At 39.2% G+C, this 14,181-nt stretch overlaps 1 protein-coding gene across 2 annotated transcripts in view; it reads right to left on the bottom strand.

The window, feature by feature from the left end:
* LOC128866831 (uncharacterized) overlaps positions 1-14,181 on the bottom strand; it is a 94,146-nt gene that overhangs the window by 20,898 nt on the left and 59,067 nt on the right. For both annotated transcript variants that reach the window (XM_054107834.1, XM_054107842.1), the window contains exons 2-6: positions 9,594-9,722; positions 6,313-6,620; positions 3,818-4,010; positions 2,606-2,755; positions 2,291-2,434 (exon numbers count right to left, since the gene is read on the bottom strand). In XM_054107834.1, the coding sequence (XP_053963809.1) occupies positions 2,291-2,434; positions 2,606-2,755; positions 3,818-4,010; positions 6,313-6,620; positions 9,594-9,722 (924 nt within the window). The remainder of the gene's footprint in view (positions 1-2,290; positions 2,435-2,605; positions 2,756-3,817; positions 4,011-6,312; positions 6,621-9,593; positions 9,723-14,181) is intronic.

Genomic DNA, 14,181 nt, shown 5'->3' with positions numbered 1-14,181 from the left:
CCAAATTTATTTGTCGTCATTGCCTTAGCTTTCCAATGACGATAGAAACAAGGCGCATTCATTAGAGAAGCAAGGCGCATTCACCAGACCAACAACAATGCTTTGTTTGCTTGATTGTCACGGTAAAGTATTGGCATAGTAGAAAACAAAGAATTAATTCCCCTTTTTTCGTTCTGTGTTGACAGTCATATGGACACGGCGAAAGAAAAAATTATAATCAGTTGGTTTGCAGATACCAGCTTTAAAAGATTCGCCTCGGTTAGAAGTGTAAATGAATTTGTAAAACTGAAAAAAATGTTATTAAAATATTCAAAATAATCACAAGAGGCATCACTCAAATTACTAGAAAAAACTCGATATACTCGAGCCACTTAGTAGATGTGCCGTTACGCGTTGCTCATACGCCCCGGCTGTTCGAAAATGTTCGATCGAAATCAATAGTTCTAGTTAAAAACACCATAAGATTTGGGCTTGTGTTGGAGTTTAGATCACTTTGACTCATCAAAGTCATTATTTGTTATTTATTATTTTTTTTTTTAATTTTTCTTCTTCTTACACAAAACAGTTGACTGCTCAATTTGACAGTTTTCCCGCTCATCTTTTCTACTATGAGACTTCGTGCTAGTGAGAAACACAAATTAGTCTCTCAAAACGGCTCTCAGTAACCTGAAAACCGACAAAAGAAACATAAAATGGGCATTTGTGGGCAGCCGCGACCACGGGTGAGCAAAGAAATATACTGATAATGAGCATTTGCCAAAAATTGAGTAATTGTGACTCTACTGTCTTACTTACTCAATGCTTGAAGACTAATAAGTCTATATACTGTATGCATGTACATACGTGTGCCTTTAAGTACGTATGCATGTATGTACTTAGATAAATACAGGGTGCGGGTCTCGAAGTGTAACCAACTTCAGAGCGCTCGCGCAGCTGATCTACGGGCATCAGCTGTCTGTTAGTTGGCTAAAAGATAGTCCAGAGTATTGTTTACAAGCGCGCGGAAGAGTAAACAGTGACTGCTAGCATCGCGAAACGTCACGGAAATGGTCATCAAAACGTCACGTGAAATGGTACAAAAAGTGAAGAAGCGACTTTAGCGAAGTCCCCGACAAAGTTCCAATCAAACGGCGAAAGAACTGAAAATATCTGACCATAGTATCCGCCGCATACTCCAAAATGATGTCAAAGTCAATCCTTACAAGATCCACAGGCGCATGATCTCACACCAAAGCAGCCACAAGTCAGACTTGAGAGAGCGAAGGAGTTGCTTCGCTTGGCCGAATGCGGTCAACTTTCGAGCATTGTATTTTCTGATCAGACAATTTTTCAAATTGAGCAATTCGTAAACTCCCAAAACGATAGGGTTTATTTGACCGAGCATTCATACGAGGAGTTGAGTCATCGATTGGTCACCAGGAGGCAACACCCACTACAGGTAATGGTTTGGGCCGCTGTAACCGCAGATGGGAGCTCTCGTTTCTGGACCGTCTCAAGGCCATAGTCAAGACAAAAGGTGGTCATATCGAGCAAAAATAAATTGATTTTTAATTTTGTATTATTTTCACACATTTTTTACTTTCAAATGAATAAAAGTAATTTTTCAAACTAAATTTATGGCCGTTTTAATTGGTTCGAGGGCCGGACCCTGTAATGTAGGCGAATGGAATTGATAAAAGAAAATTAAAATATTTAGTGTTATTGACATTTATATTACATGACAATTTAGGCAAGGAATGTTGGTATCCAATAGCTTTACAAACAAAAAAATAATAATAATAAAAATAATAATTGCAATAATACTTCCTTTGGTGTGGGGTTTGATCTTGGCTTTCTCTCAATTTTGCGATGTGTGTCTTGATGTTGTCCTACAAATGAGGTATCTACAATTTTATACTGCCTCCGAACGACAGATGTTTTATATGAGATACTTTTTCGTGGCAGAAATATACTCGTAGATTTGACATTGCTAGTTGGTGGTATGCGCTATTAGAAACAAGTATTCTATCATTTGATGTTCCATACCCACAGTGCGCTTTGAAACCAGCTCTAACCCATTGTTGGTCATGCATAAACCCGCTCGGGTATGGCGGCCACAATAATAATAACAATAATCTCAACACTTATAATAATAATTTGTATTTGTGCCGGACTACCACCTTGTTTCCAGGTTTAATGCGCACTGTGTACACGAAAAAGCTTTCCCTAAGACGCACTCAACAAAGGATAAGCTCGGCTCGCTACATCTAAAATACGTAGCGACGTGCAGACTTAACAAAATGTTACATACCGCAGGTGTAAACCACTTTCAAATACATTCGCGAGTTTCGCTTGCACGGAGACCCGAAAGTGTTCGCATCAGCAGCTAAATTGCATCGGCGACGTCCATGACAAATCTGCATCACTGTTTCGGTGGCATAGGATGCTTGGCAAGCTAAAATATCAAGAGAAGCAGGAAATCGTAAGATTTACTTGTACTTCAGCATTTATCCTTAAACATAATCAGAGCTCTGTACTGAAGATTATTTCATAAAGCCATATTTAATATATTAGCCTTTATAAATGAAAGAAAGCTTTAAGAAAATTTTTGGTATTTTGTACTTACTTTCTTCACGAACTCCTTGTGGTTGGGGGCATTGAATACTTTCATACTCTGTGCGTCCAAAGCTTGCGCTGTAGACCGCAATGCGAGAATAAGGGTTGCATTCCAACTGAGCTACATCATTGTGGCAGGCGACTTTACTGCGGAATTCATCTGCACAGAGTACAAATGTGGAATATTTATTATTTATGTAAAACGTGCATATAAACTGAGCAAATTTTAAAATTTATATTTATCTTAGAATATAAAAAGGAGTAGGCTCTGATTTAACCCTCCGTTGGGCAACCAGACTTCTACGACTTTGGACGTGAATTCAACATATTTCTATTACAGCTAACGACTCGAGCTTCCAGGTAGCTTCTTAAAATTTAAATTCTATCGATTTATGGATATACCCTTTTAATAAATATCCACGAACAGGACGAAAAAAGCCAAGTCCCGGGTGCACAACCGAAGGTCATAAAAAAGATGTCTAAGGCGGGTTAAATTCTTTGTGAATGTTGGAAGATATTAAGCAAAATTTTCCCAAAGAGTCATTTATATATGTATGTGTTAAAATGTTAACCCATGTTTGTCAATGTCCTTAAATGCGAAATTTTAGATCTGACTCTAAGCACACATAACTCGGCTTCTACTGTCACAAATTGGTGGATCTTGGGTGAAGAATTAATGTCGGATTAAAGACATATTGTATGCGACATAAACCAGTTTTCAGAAATCCCAAAAAACCGGATAGGAATTCGGAAGAAACGAGCAAACCACCAAAATGTTGGGTGTCGCCTTCGACATTTGCCTCTTCTTCCCGGCGAAAACAACCGCAATTTCTACTAAGGTCCAAAACCGCAACAAGGTCTTAAAATCGCTACCCAGCAGCTCTTGAGACAAAGAAGTATTGCTGGCGGCATTTAAAGCCCGTCTGGTCGCCTGGTACTAGTCATTCGCAGTGGACAAAGCTCCAGACCTGTCAAGATACTGCTAACATCACAGCCACGGCATATCTGCCTACAACAAGCCCTACGCATAACCCAGAAGTTGTACGGCAGCAAAAGTATTTCAATAAATCCGAAAAAAACAATCCCGATATCATTCATTCGCAGAAGGAAACTTTCTAGAATAGGACTTCCTATACTAAAAATCTCTAGGAATTTCAAGATGTTGTAAATCGGCATTACAAATAAGTACAAAGAAATTTGTTTGTTAAATGATATCACTTACATGGACGACATTTATAAGCCACTTCAACGATTTTGCGGCGTTTATGGCAGGGGTCCACACTTATGTTGCTAGTCGTACTATAATTACTGCTAGCGTCGCCAGTTGTGGTCAGTCGATAGTAGTGTGGAGCACCATTGAATTTGCAGTGTTTCTTTTTTTGGCATGCTTCAACGACCGTCTGCAACAGTGAGTACTGCAAGATAGAATGGTAACATTTTTGATAAACATTTTTATATTATAGAGAATATATTAGGCACAAACACTTATATATTATAACAAACGCGAAAAAACAGACTATCTAACATTTGAAACTTGAAATAGGCAATATGATGGCTGAGTCGCAAAGCTCAACTAAGATGGGCCTGAAATTTTCAACTTCTAGAACGGCGACGGGAGTTGATGCAGCAACAGCAACAATCTTTTCGGCTGTGCGCACTGTACAAACTCGATAACTTGTTGTTGTATTCAATAGAGACGATGAACCAATTGATCCGAGGGCGCTTCTCTTCTACCGAATTTGGAACGTAATTTTCTTGCAGTGTCGGAAGGTGATTCACCATTTTGCAAGTAAACTTTCAAAAATTGCCTAATGGTTCAAGCGTAAATAAACCAATTTCGTGAACCACGGATGTTAACTTAACTTTCTCTTTTAATATCAATGCATTTTAGTGGACGCTTTAAAGCAATCGTTAGTTCAAGAATCAAACATTAGATGGCCCACCCTCTATATGTATGATATATGATATATTTTTATTTTGAAATATTATAAGTTTTTTGCCATTCCGCTATTTGCAAATAAAGGACGAGTTTCGTTGTTATTGCAATGTTCCGAAGTTGTATCTTACCTTCTTCTAGGAAAATCAAAAAGTGTGCGCAACTAACCCAAAAAAGTCCTCTTAGTAGCAACGATTACCTGCATTACATCACGTATCGCTCTCGGTGCCTGACGTGGTGTCGGGTATATTCCCTGCCTCCTGAAGGCTTTGGGGCTAAGGTGTCAGTAAGAGAAGGTTCGCTCTCGGCGTTGCCCACTATTTCTCCCTCCACCATATTTGGTTCAGCAAGTCCGCTCGAGCGTTGCCTCACTAAACCCTTGGTGGCTCATCCTACTTGAGGACCTTGATTGGACTCATTTATAATGGAGTTAAAGCTGTAGCTTGAAATTGAAATTTGAAAACGGCGAACCAAGAAGCACCGAGAGAATGGTAACTCCTAAAGCACTCAGACTAAAAAGCCCACTGTGTTTAAAGCTCTGTAAAGTAAAAGGGTTAATAGTCAAGGAGAGAAAGAGAGAAGTGACGTAGAGAAAAAGTTAGGATAGAATAGAGATAGCTAGTCCGGTGAAAATTTCCCAGATTCTTTCGCAAATCTGAAAATATTCTCCAGTTTCAGAGAACGAATTTTACTCACTGTCACGATATCGGAACGCAAAATCCGTAGCCCTGCGCCAGGTTAGAGGAGACAGATAGGTAAATCGAGTATTCAATGATTCCAATGGTGGTCATATGCTGACCCCATGGGATAGGTTCTTGACTGGACGCTTTATGTAAATTGCGTACATAATCGCTGATCCGTCCCTGTGGGGTAATCGCTGATCCGCAGTTGGTCAATTCATCGGCAATTTAATTTTCTTATACACCTTGGTGTCCTATAACCCATATAAGCTGATTAAGCTTCTTCTTACATTCTTAAACAATTTTTGAGGTTTGCTTTGCGTCAGTCAATGCAATCTAGCTGCAACAGCTACAGCAATATCTCTTAGTACTCCATCACAGTTCGCGAGAGCTAGGAACACAGGTTCGATGATAACAAAAGCATCGTAGCTTTGCATCTCTCTCTTTTGCCCTCGCCAACTCTAAATATACTTCAGCCAACTATGGATAGTCCATCGTAACCAAGTTGGATAAGCTCCAGAAGTCTCTGTGGATTGGATAGTTCAACTGGCATCCAGACCTTAAAAGAACAGATGGATTCGTTGTAAAGCTTCGCCGAGTGCTCATTGGCGCATGGTATAAGTTACACACGGCCCTAATTTCAGCCGCTATCCCGGTTTACCGGTACCGCGCCAAGAAGTCTCGTAAGAATAACCTTATAAACTTTACAGAGACCTATTAGAACTGACCTCCGGTTATCCGGAGCTATGTTACTGTCAGGGTGCCCCGTGCCGATAATTGCCAGCATCAGGTGTTTCCTCGCCACCTCGTTAAAGGCTTTGGAAAGCTTTGACTGAGACTTACTGGGTTGTGGGTGGACCGAAGACCGAAGTCAATTGGATCCACTCTGAATGTTTACTACTTATTACCATTTATGTATAGCACTAATTATAAATCGAAATATTCTAAATTTTAAATAAATCACTGATGATGCTCTCCACTCTCATCCTGTTCATTTCATGAAAAATATTTGGATTTATTCCAAATTTGATTCAATTATGGTGTGCTTGCGAAGTGCGAACGAAAATTTCAATTCCATAATAGCGATAAATAAAACATTACCTGCAACGCATTTGGCCACATGCAATTTTCAGAGTTTATATCGTCAGTAATATTGCTACTTGAAGCGTTTTCTAGACGCACTCCGTTTTCTTCTATTTCTTCTGTCATAACTGTATCCGTTTGTGAGCTTGTGCTTGGTATTTCCGTGGCTGGTATGGCCTGGCTGTACCCGTTGTAGGTGTATTGAGTAGTTGAAATTTTCTGCCCTGGAGAACCAAACGTAGATCCACGCAGGAGGTGCTTAGCTTTCGCTTGTACTGGTTTGGCAGTGTGATGCAGCGGGCATAGCTCATCGATGCTAAATCCATCTGAATAAAAACCAAGAAAAATTAAATTTATAGCGTTAAAATATTGGACAATTAATAATATACATTCACAAACAGTAAATTTTGGCAAAACTCTTTATTGAACCGATCTGTCAAGGTAACATAAATCATTGTGACATCATTAGCAATGATGAACTCAAAAGAGTAAACAAAATTGAGTATGAACTTACTGAAACAGCACTTAACTCACTTGTTACAGAAATCGAGAAGTCAATTTATAATAAATAATTCACACTGGTAGCCTTCCTTGATATCAAGGGCGCCTTCCGGATACCATAATAAAGGCACTGACGGATTTCGGGATCTCTGGCGCTCTGGTTGAGTTCATCAAAATATGCTCTTGAGCAGATTTGTGATCGCAACCCTAGGGACCTCAGAGATCAAGAAAAAAGTTAGCAGAGGAACACCTCAAGGCGGTGTGCTGTCCCCTCTCCTATGGGTGCTGGCATTAAACTTCTTGCTAAAGAGCCTAGAGGAGAAAGGACAACACGTCGTAGCATATGCGGACGATGTTGCAGTGGTAGTAAGAGGGAAATTTCCCAATACACTTAGAGAAGTCATGCAAGACTTACTAAACATGGTTGAAAACTGGTCAAAAGCAAATGATAGAGTAAAAAAGGCGAAAATAGTACTACACTCTTGTAAACAGCTGATAGGACTAAATTGGGGTCTCTCCCCATCTATCGTGTTTTGGCTTTACACAGCAATTGTCAGACCAATCCTAACATATGGTGACCGGCTTTATACATTAAAAGAACTATGGTACATGTACAAAGAATGCCCAGTCTTTGCATCTGCGGGGCCCTTAGGACCACACCCACAGATGCCCTAAATATTATGCTTAACCTTTTACCAATAGAGCGATTCGGTAAGCAAACAGCTGCCAAAGCAGCTCTCAGGCTAAGAGAAATCGGCCTACTCAGAACGAACCAAAGAGGACACTCTTCAATTTTAGAAAAATTCCCCTACATTCCTGGCACAACGGATTTCTGTAAGACCAATAGCATCAATTTAAATAAATCCTTTGTCACAGTATTTCCTTCCAAAAAGGAATGGGATAACGAGCTTATTGTTAAGAAAAATGACTTCAACATCTACACAGATGGCTCAAAACTGGACAACAAAGTAGGTGGAGGGGCTTACTCCGATAAACTCGGAGTATGCCAATCATTTCGCCATTTCAGGCGGAGGTCACTGCCATAAAACAGGGACTTACGGTAATAAAAACGAGAGTATGATCTACAAATGAAGTCTTCATTTACTCGGACAGTCAAGCGGCAATAAAAGCGCTTGAATCAAAAACGCACTCGTCACTGTGGACACAAGTCTCCCCTTCTAATTCACGCTGTGCTAAAACCATCTGGATTCCCTAATAGGAGACTAAAAATTGTGGATGTTTGAAGACTCCAAGCCAGCCATAATTGAAAGAAGTAATTTATAAACCGATATCGCATTCTTGCAAGAGCGGAACAATGACAAAGAAGGTGTTAAACAGTCTCCACTTCCTCCTCTTTACTGCAGCTCCGAAGGCATTACAGCTGAGCATCCTACGCTTCCTATGAATTTCGATGATAATGCCAACCACTGTACTAATAGGAGTCTGGTCTATATTGATGAGGAACCTAGTTTGTGTTCTCACCTTCTGGCAAGACCTGTCTAGTTATCTCACAAGTTGGCTTGTTCTCGCCTGCGTGATAAATACCGGTTTTGCTTACGCTTGCATGCGCCGAGAAGGAGAGCAAGCTTTCGAAGGTGACACACCGGGTTTGAAAGGGCATGTGAATAGATGGCTAGTACCGTACGATGTGCCTTCACGTGTCGGACATGTAGTAATTATGTCGGGATCGATTCTGGATAAGTAAGAATTTAACCTACTACAATATCCACGTCGTAATTGATCCAAAGACCCACGAGACAACTGCAGCTCTTCGTCAGCAATAGGTGGTGGTTGGACTCCGATAACGGCATTCGGGGTAATGAGTTTAAGAAGGTGGTCTATATACTGTCCGGTTCAGTAGCTGGATCTCGTCTTTGTAGTTGAAGATATGTCTCCTGACTCGCCTGGGAAGTGATTCAAGATCCAGCAAATGTCTGTAAGAGTGATTCCTATGGTAACGGTGATTCCTTGATCGGTAGCCACAGTGTGAAGGTATTGTAGGGCGCACAACAGGAAACATCGCATCGGTTCTGATGGCAGTATTTCGACTGGTCTGGAGCTTTGTCGACTGCGTATCACTAGTACCTAGCGACCAGATGAGGCATAATTCAGCACCGGCCGGCTAAATGCTTTAAATGTCGCGAGCAACATCTCTTTGTTTTTGCCCCAGGTATCGTGGGCTAGCTATTTAAAGACCTTGTTGTGGTTTCGGACCTTAATGGCAATTGCGGTTGTATGCGCAGAAAGAGAAGAGCAAACTATCAAAGGTGACTCCAAAAATACTAGGGTTGTTAACGGTTGGTATTGATGCGACTTTAACCTTTATCTATAGTTTAACCTTCTTCGTTCAGGTGGTAAATAGGATCGCCGTAGATTTTGTGATAAAGTTGGAGATTCCTCACAGTGAGAAAACGAGAAAGTGTGTAAAAAAGTCGTTCAGTTTGGAACATACGTCTTCGATGAAATTGCAATCATCAGCGTAAGAAATCACTGAAACTCCCTCTGGTGATTGAGGAGGCTTCGAGTTGCAAAAAGTGAAAAATAAGGATTACAAGTACACCACTCTACGGCACTCCTTGCATTATTGTGCTCTGTCTAAAATTTTGATTTCGAAATATTACCCACGAGTGTCGATCACACAGATAATTTGCGGACCACCCCTTCAGCCCTGGTGGGACGTTCGACTGTTAAATATCCACATGACATTTATTTATTTATTCTTAGAAAATCTAAAAATAGACGATTTCTCGCATACTACAACAAAAATACTTAACGATAATAGCTTTTAAAGTACTTACCTTTGTTTTTGAAATTATTGTACTGTGCGAATTCAATTGATATGCTGGTGCCACGCGGGCAAGCAATAGCCACTTGATCGGTATCGCACGCTGCTTTTTGATATGTACGCAGTGTTGCTGATAAAAGCGCTGTAAGGTATCGTTGTATGTATGTATGATCGAAAGCCACCCCACAAATTACATGAGTTCACAACAGCAGTCAGACGACATTGATTTGTTTTACAATTATAGAATATTTATGTAAATCAGCAGTTGAATACAGGAAATAGTGAATTGCAGGCATGCAAAAAAGCAGCATTGTTCCGAATGATGTTTTGGAGTAGAAATGGAGAGTTCAAAAGAAAGAAAAATTTTTAATTAAAACTTGGTAAGATTAGAAATTACAAACATTAATTTTACATATTAGGGTAGCTCACAAACAAGCGCAAATGGCTAGGCGTCACGACATTTGCAAAGTATGATAGCCACTATATAATTTAAATGTTGCGTTGCCAAAGCTATTTGCAAGTGTCATGCCAAGCCGTTTAAAATATATTGTGCATTGTATTGTATTGTAATAACTGAAATTTGTAATAATACCTAACTAGATTAGTCGACTAATACGAGTATCACATATGCGTCCGATGAATAATTGGAAGAAGAAGAATTATTAGCTGTCAAATCCTCTCAACTTGAGATCGAACCAAAATATTTATTGTGTATGTACTTATACATACATAAGTAGGTCTTGATTTGTATGTCTTTACGAGGCATGACGTAGAGAATAGAAAGATGGCACCATTCAAGAACCCGAACGTTGTTCTTGGCGGATTTGAAAAATAAGTGTCGTCAGTATAGAAAGTAAGCAAACCTTTGTATGAAAATTTATGCACTTGCAGATGTATGTGTGCACGATGTATTCCATCATTATTGGCTTTCAACTTAGATTCGCTTATTCCTTCTTTTTTTCTGTTGTTTATTTTCTGCACTGGCGACTTGCAAATCGACTTTTTGACAATTCAGATTATTCGTAGTCGCTGAAACTGCTCAGTACAGATAACTAGACTCGAAACTCATTTTTTAAGTGAGAGTGCACCCAAGAACTCGTTCGAATTCTTGGCAGCACTGCCAACCCCTGCCCAGGAAAACAGGTTATGGATAAAAAGCAAATAAATTAATAGAAATGGCGAGCTGTCAGAAATAAAAGGCGCGAAGAATACCTGACGAAAACAGTTAATGTCGCGATTTGATTTATTTTCAGAAATTTACGAGGTTGTTCAATAAGTTTTGCGGCACAATTCATTCTTTGTTAACAAGCCATTTAGTTTTGACGTGTCACAGTATTTTCGACAACGGAGAAGATCGATTTTCGTGCAATGAAAATTTATGAAGGAATGTTAAAATTAGTGCAGTAGAAAAATGGGTTGCTGAATTTAAACGGGGTCGTTCAAGCCTTGAAGACGATCCACGTCAAAGACGTCCAAAAATGGCAACAACACCAGAAATCGTAGAAAAATACCGAATAGCGTATTAGAAAATCGTCGAGTGACTGAAAGATTTAGTATAAGCCCTAGGCATGTGATTGGGCAGTGTAGTGACGGAAGTATTGCGTTTCAGAAAGCTGTGGGCACGATGGATGCCGCATTCGCTAACAATGGAGCAAAAGTACATTCGAATACGACTTTCTCAGCAACATTCAGGCGTTTTCGAAAGCATAAAGTAGATTTTGTGCGTCGATTAAGCACTATGAATGAGATTTTGGTTTATCACCATGATTCTAAATCAAAAGAAAAAGCTAAAGAGTGGTGTGAACTTGGTTCTTCGGCTCCGAAACGAGTTCGTGCCCAGAAATCGGCCAAGGTGTTTTTATCAATTTTTTGTTATGGGAAAGGAATTTTGTTTGTGGATTCTAAATATTATTGCAACCTTTTAGACCAGCTGAAGGGAAAAATTCTTGAAAAATTACCCAGTTTTCAAAAGAAAAAAATTCTTTTTCATCAGGGCAATGCACCGTGTCACAAGAGTATTTTGACCATGGCTAAAATCCATCGTATTCACCATATTTAGCACCTAACGAGTTCCGTCTGCTTTCATGATGAGGTCATAACAGCTGTGCAAACGTATTTTGAAGCCCTTACAGATTCTCACTTCAGAGATGGAATTCATAAATTGGACTCTTGTTGGAACAAGTGAATTTATGTTCAGGAAGACTATACTGAATAAGAAAGTGTATTTCAAACCGTAAAATTGAGTTTTTCTTATCGAACCGCAAATCTTATTGAACAACCTAGTATATTACTGTAAAATAAGAGGAAGAAATAAAAAGGGAGAAGCTAAATATTAAAGTTAGTGCAAGGTTGATATTTTAAGGTAATACGTTTTATTGTAGCACATTTCAGCTAAGAAATCCCACAAGTGCGTTCGAGAATGCTAATGAGTTTTCAACGTCCCAAGCGACTGAAAGGAAAATTGTACTGCAATTTCTTGAATTTTTGATATTTTGCAAACATATTTTATTAACAATTTTTTTAAATTACAAAAACTGAAGTGTTACTTTGTTAATCGTAATTTTTATTTTTATTTGGCCTTGACCTATTTTGTTTGTTATTTTGCAAATTGGTTTTTTGTGCCCACTTTTTATGTTACATTCAAAAATTTTTAAAATTTCAATATTTTCTTCTTCCTTATATTTACATATTTATAATTATGTTTTTCGTCTTCTTTATTTTTGTCTTTCGTCTTCTTTATTTCTGTCTTTCTTCTTTTTCTTGATTGCCGCGATAACCTCTTACGCGATTTTGGCCAAGTTTAACAAAGTGCGCCAGTAGTTTCTTTCTCATGCTAAGCGGCGCCAGTTGGACATACCAAGTGAGCCAAGTCCTTCTCCACCTGATCTTTTCAACGCGGAGGCGGGTTTCCTCTTCCGTTGCTACCACCAGCTGAGACCGCATCGAATACTTTGAGAGCCAAACACTTCGGCTCCATTTGGATGGCATGACGCAGGAAACGAAGCCGCTGGATCTTTATTCGCTGCACTAATTCTATGTCGCTGTAAAGCTCATTGTTTCATCGCCTGTCAAATTCCAAAAATCTTCCGCAAAATCTTTCTCTCAAATACTCCAAGGGGCGCCTCATCGGATATTGTCATCGTCATGGGCCCAAAACTAAAACTAAAAGAAATGGTTCTTTCGGTATTGCACCTCTGGCTAAAGTAATAATAATAATAAATTCAAATCGACAGCGCTCTCTCAAGGAAAAGAGTTTCGCATCTAGTTATTTGCGAACTTTTGTCGGCTTCTTTTCTAAACAAAGCACTGTGACATCCCCTTTTACGTCAGCAAATCAGCTATTCCTTAATACTCGTAGTCGCTGAGAGCCGTTAACGATCTGATATTGGCCACGCCTTTTGTACCTATTCTCTCCACCGTGAGTTATCTATGCTTCTGAGTATATCAACGTTGTCTGGCGTTGCCCTCCGAGCTACGTTATTAACTTTACTTGGTTGCGGTAACCAACGTCAAGCCAACGCAGAAACGGAAAAGTTGATACCAAGCTTGTGTTACTAGAATGGCTGATTAATTTTCTTTTCCATTTGTACTACTTCTATACCCGATAGAACGTGTTCATACACGGGAACTTTTGTTGCTTCAACTACGCGAATTCTCTTTTAGTGTCGTCCGTGTCGTTCACACACTTGTAATTGTTTTACTTTTTGGTCTAAAGCTAACAACAAAATTTAGAAGAATGAAAACACAAAACGAGTTGCCCGAGCACGAGCAACTCAGTGCCCCTCTCTTTCCTCTCTTCCGCCACTGTTCCACAAGTTACGAGTTGCTTCAACAAAAGTCGCCCTGTATGAACGCAGTCATACGCATGGTTGGTTTGGTTGGCTTTACGCGTGATGTAAGAAGCTCGCTTAGCCCAAACCGAGAGCTAAAGAGTATTTACTTATCAAAACACGCTTAAAAAATGCTCAGCAGCTTATAAGAGCTTTGCAACATTAGCCACTACGTTAATTTGAGAGATTTCCGATTTTGCACCGAAAAATACTATATGTACAGTGAGGGACTAAAGTCTACAAACAGCACCACATTTGCTTATTTTCCAGAAGGTTTACAATAGATGAAAAAACTGTTGATATGGTTTTTTTTTTTGGAGCTTATATTTATTAATAAATTTATTAAATTATTTCACTTCCTTTATAACAAAAAAATTACAAGACAACATAAAAGCGATATGACAAAAGACTACATACATTTCATTTAGCTTAAAAACAAAAACAAATTTATTTATTTTAAAACTAGCTTTTTGAATACTTTTAGGATTTAGTAGGTTCATCACCGTTATCAATCACTGCTTCAACGCGTGGTGGCATTGATCCAACTAGTTGAGAAAGCTCTTCCTGCGTTATTTGGCTTCATGCCTCCATCAACTATTTTTTTATTGATTTTGCGTTAGTTTATTTAGTTAATTATTATACTTCGTCAAATTTTTCTCTCAAAAAGCTTCCAAACAGTCCCAGACGGATTTAAATCCGGACTTCACGGCGATACATTTAGTTGTCTGTGTGCGTAATATAAAATCCTCAAAGAATCCTTCGTGCAGTATG

The sequence above is a fragment of the Anastrepha ludens genome, chromosome 2 (genome assembly GCF_028408465.1).
Source record: "Anastrepha ludens isolate Willacy chromosome 2, idAnaLude1.1, whole genome shotgun sequence".
Taxonomy (NCBI): Eukaryota; Metazoa; Arthropoda; class Insecta; order Diptera; family Tephritidae; genus Anastrepha; species Anastrepha ludens.
Note: the sequence above shows the minus strand (reverse complement) of the source record. Positions and strands in the feature narration are given on the sequence as shown.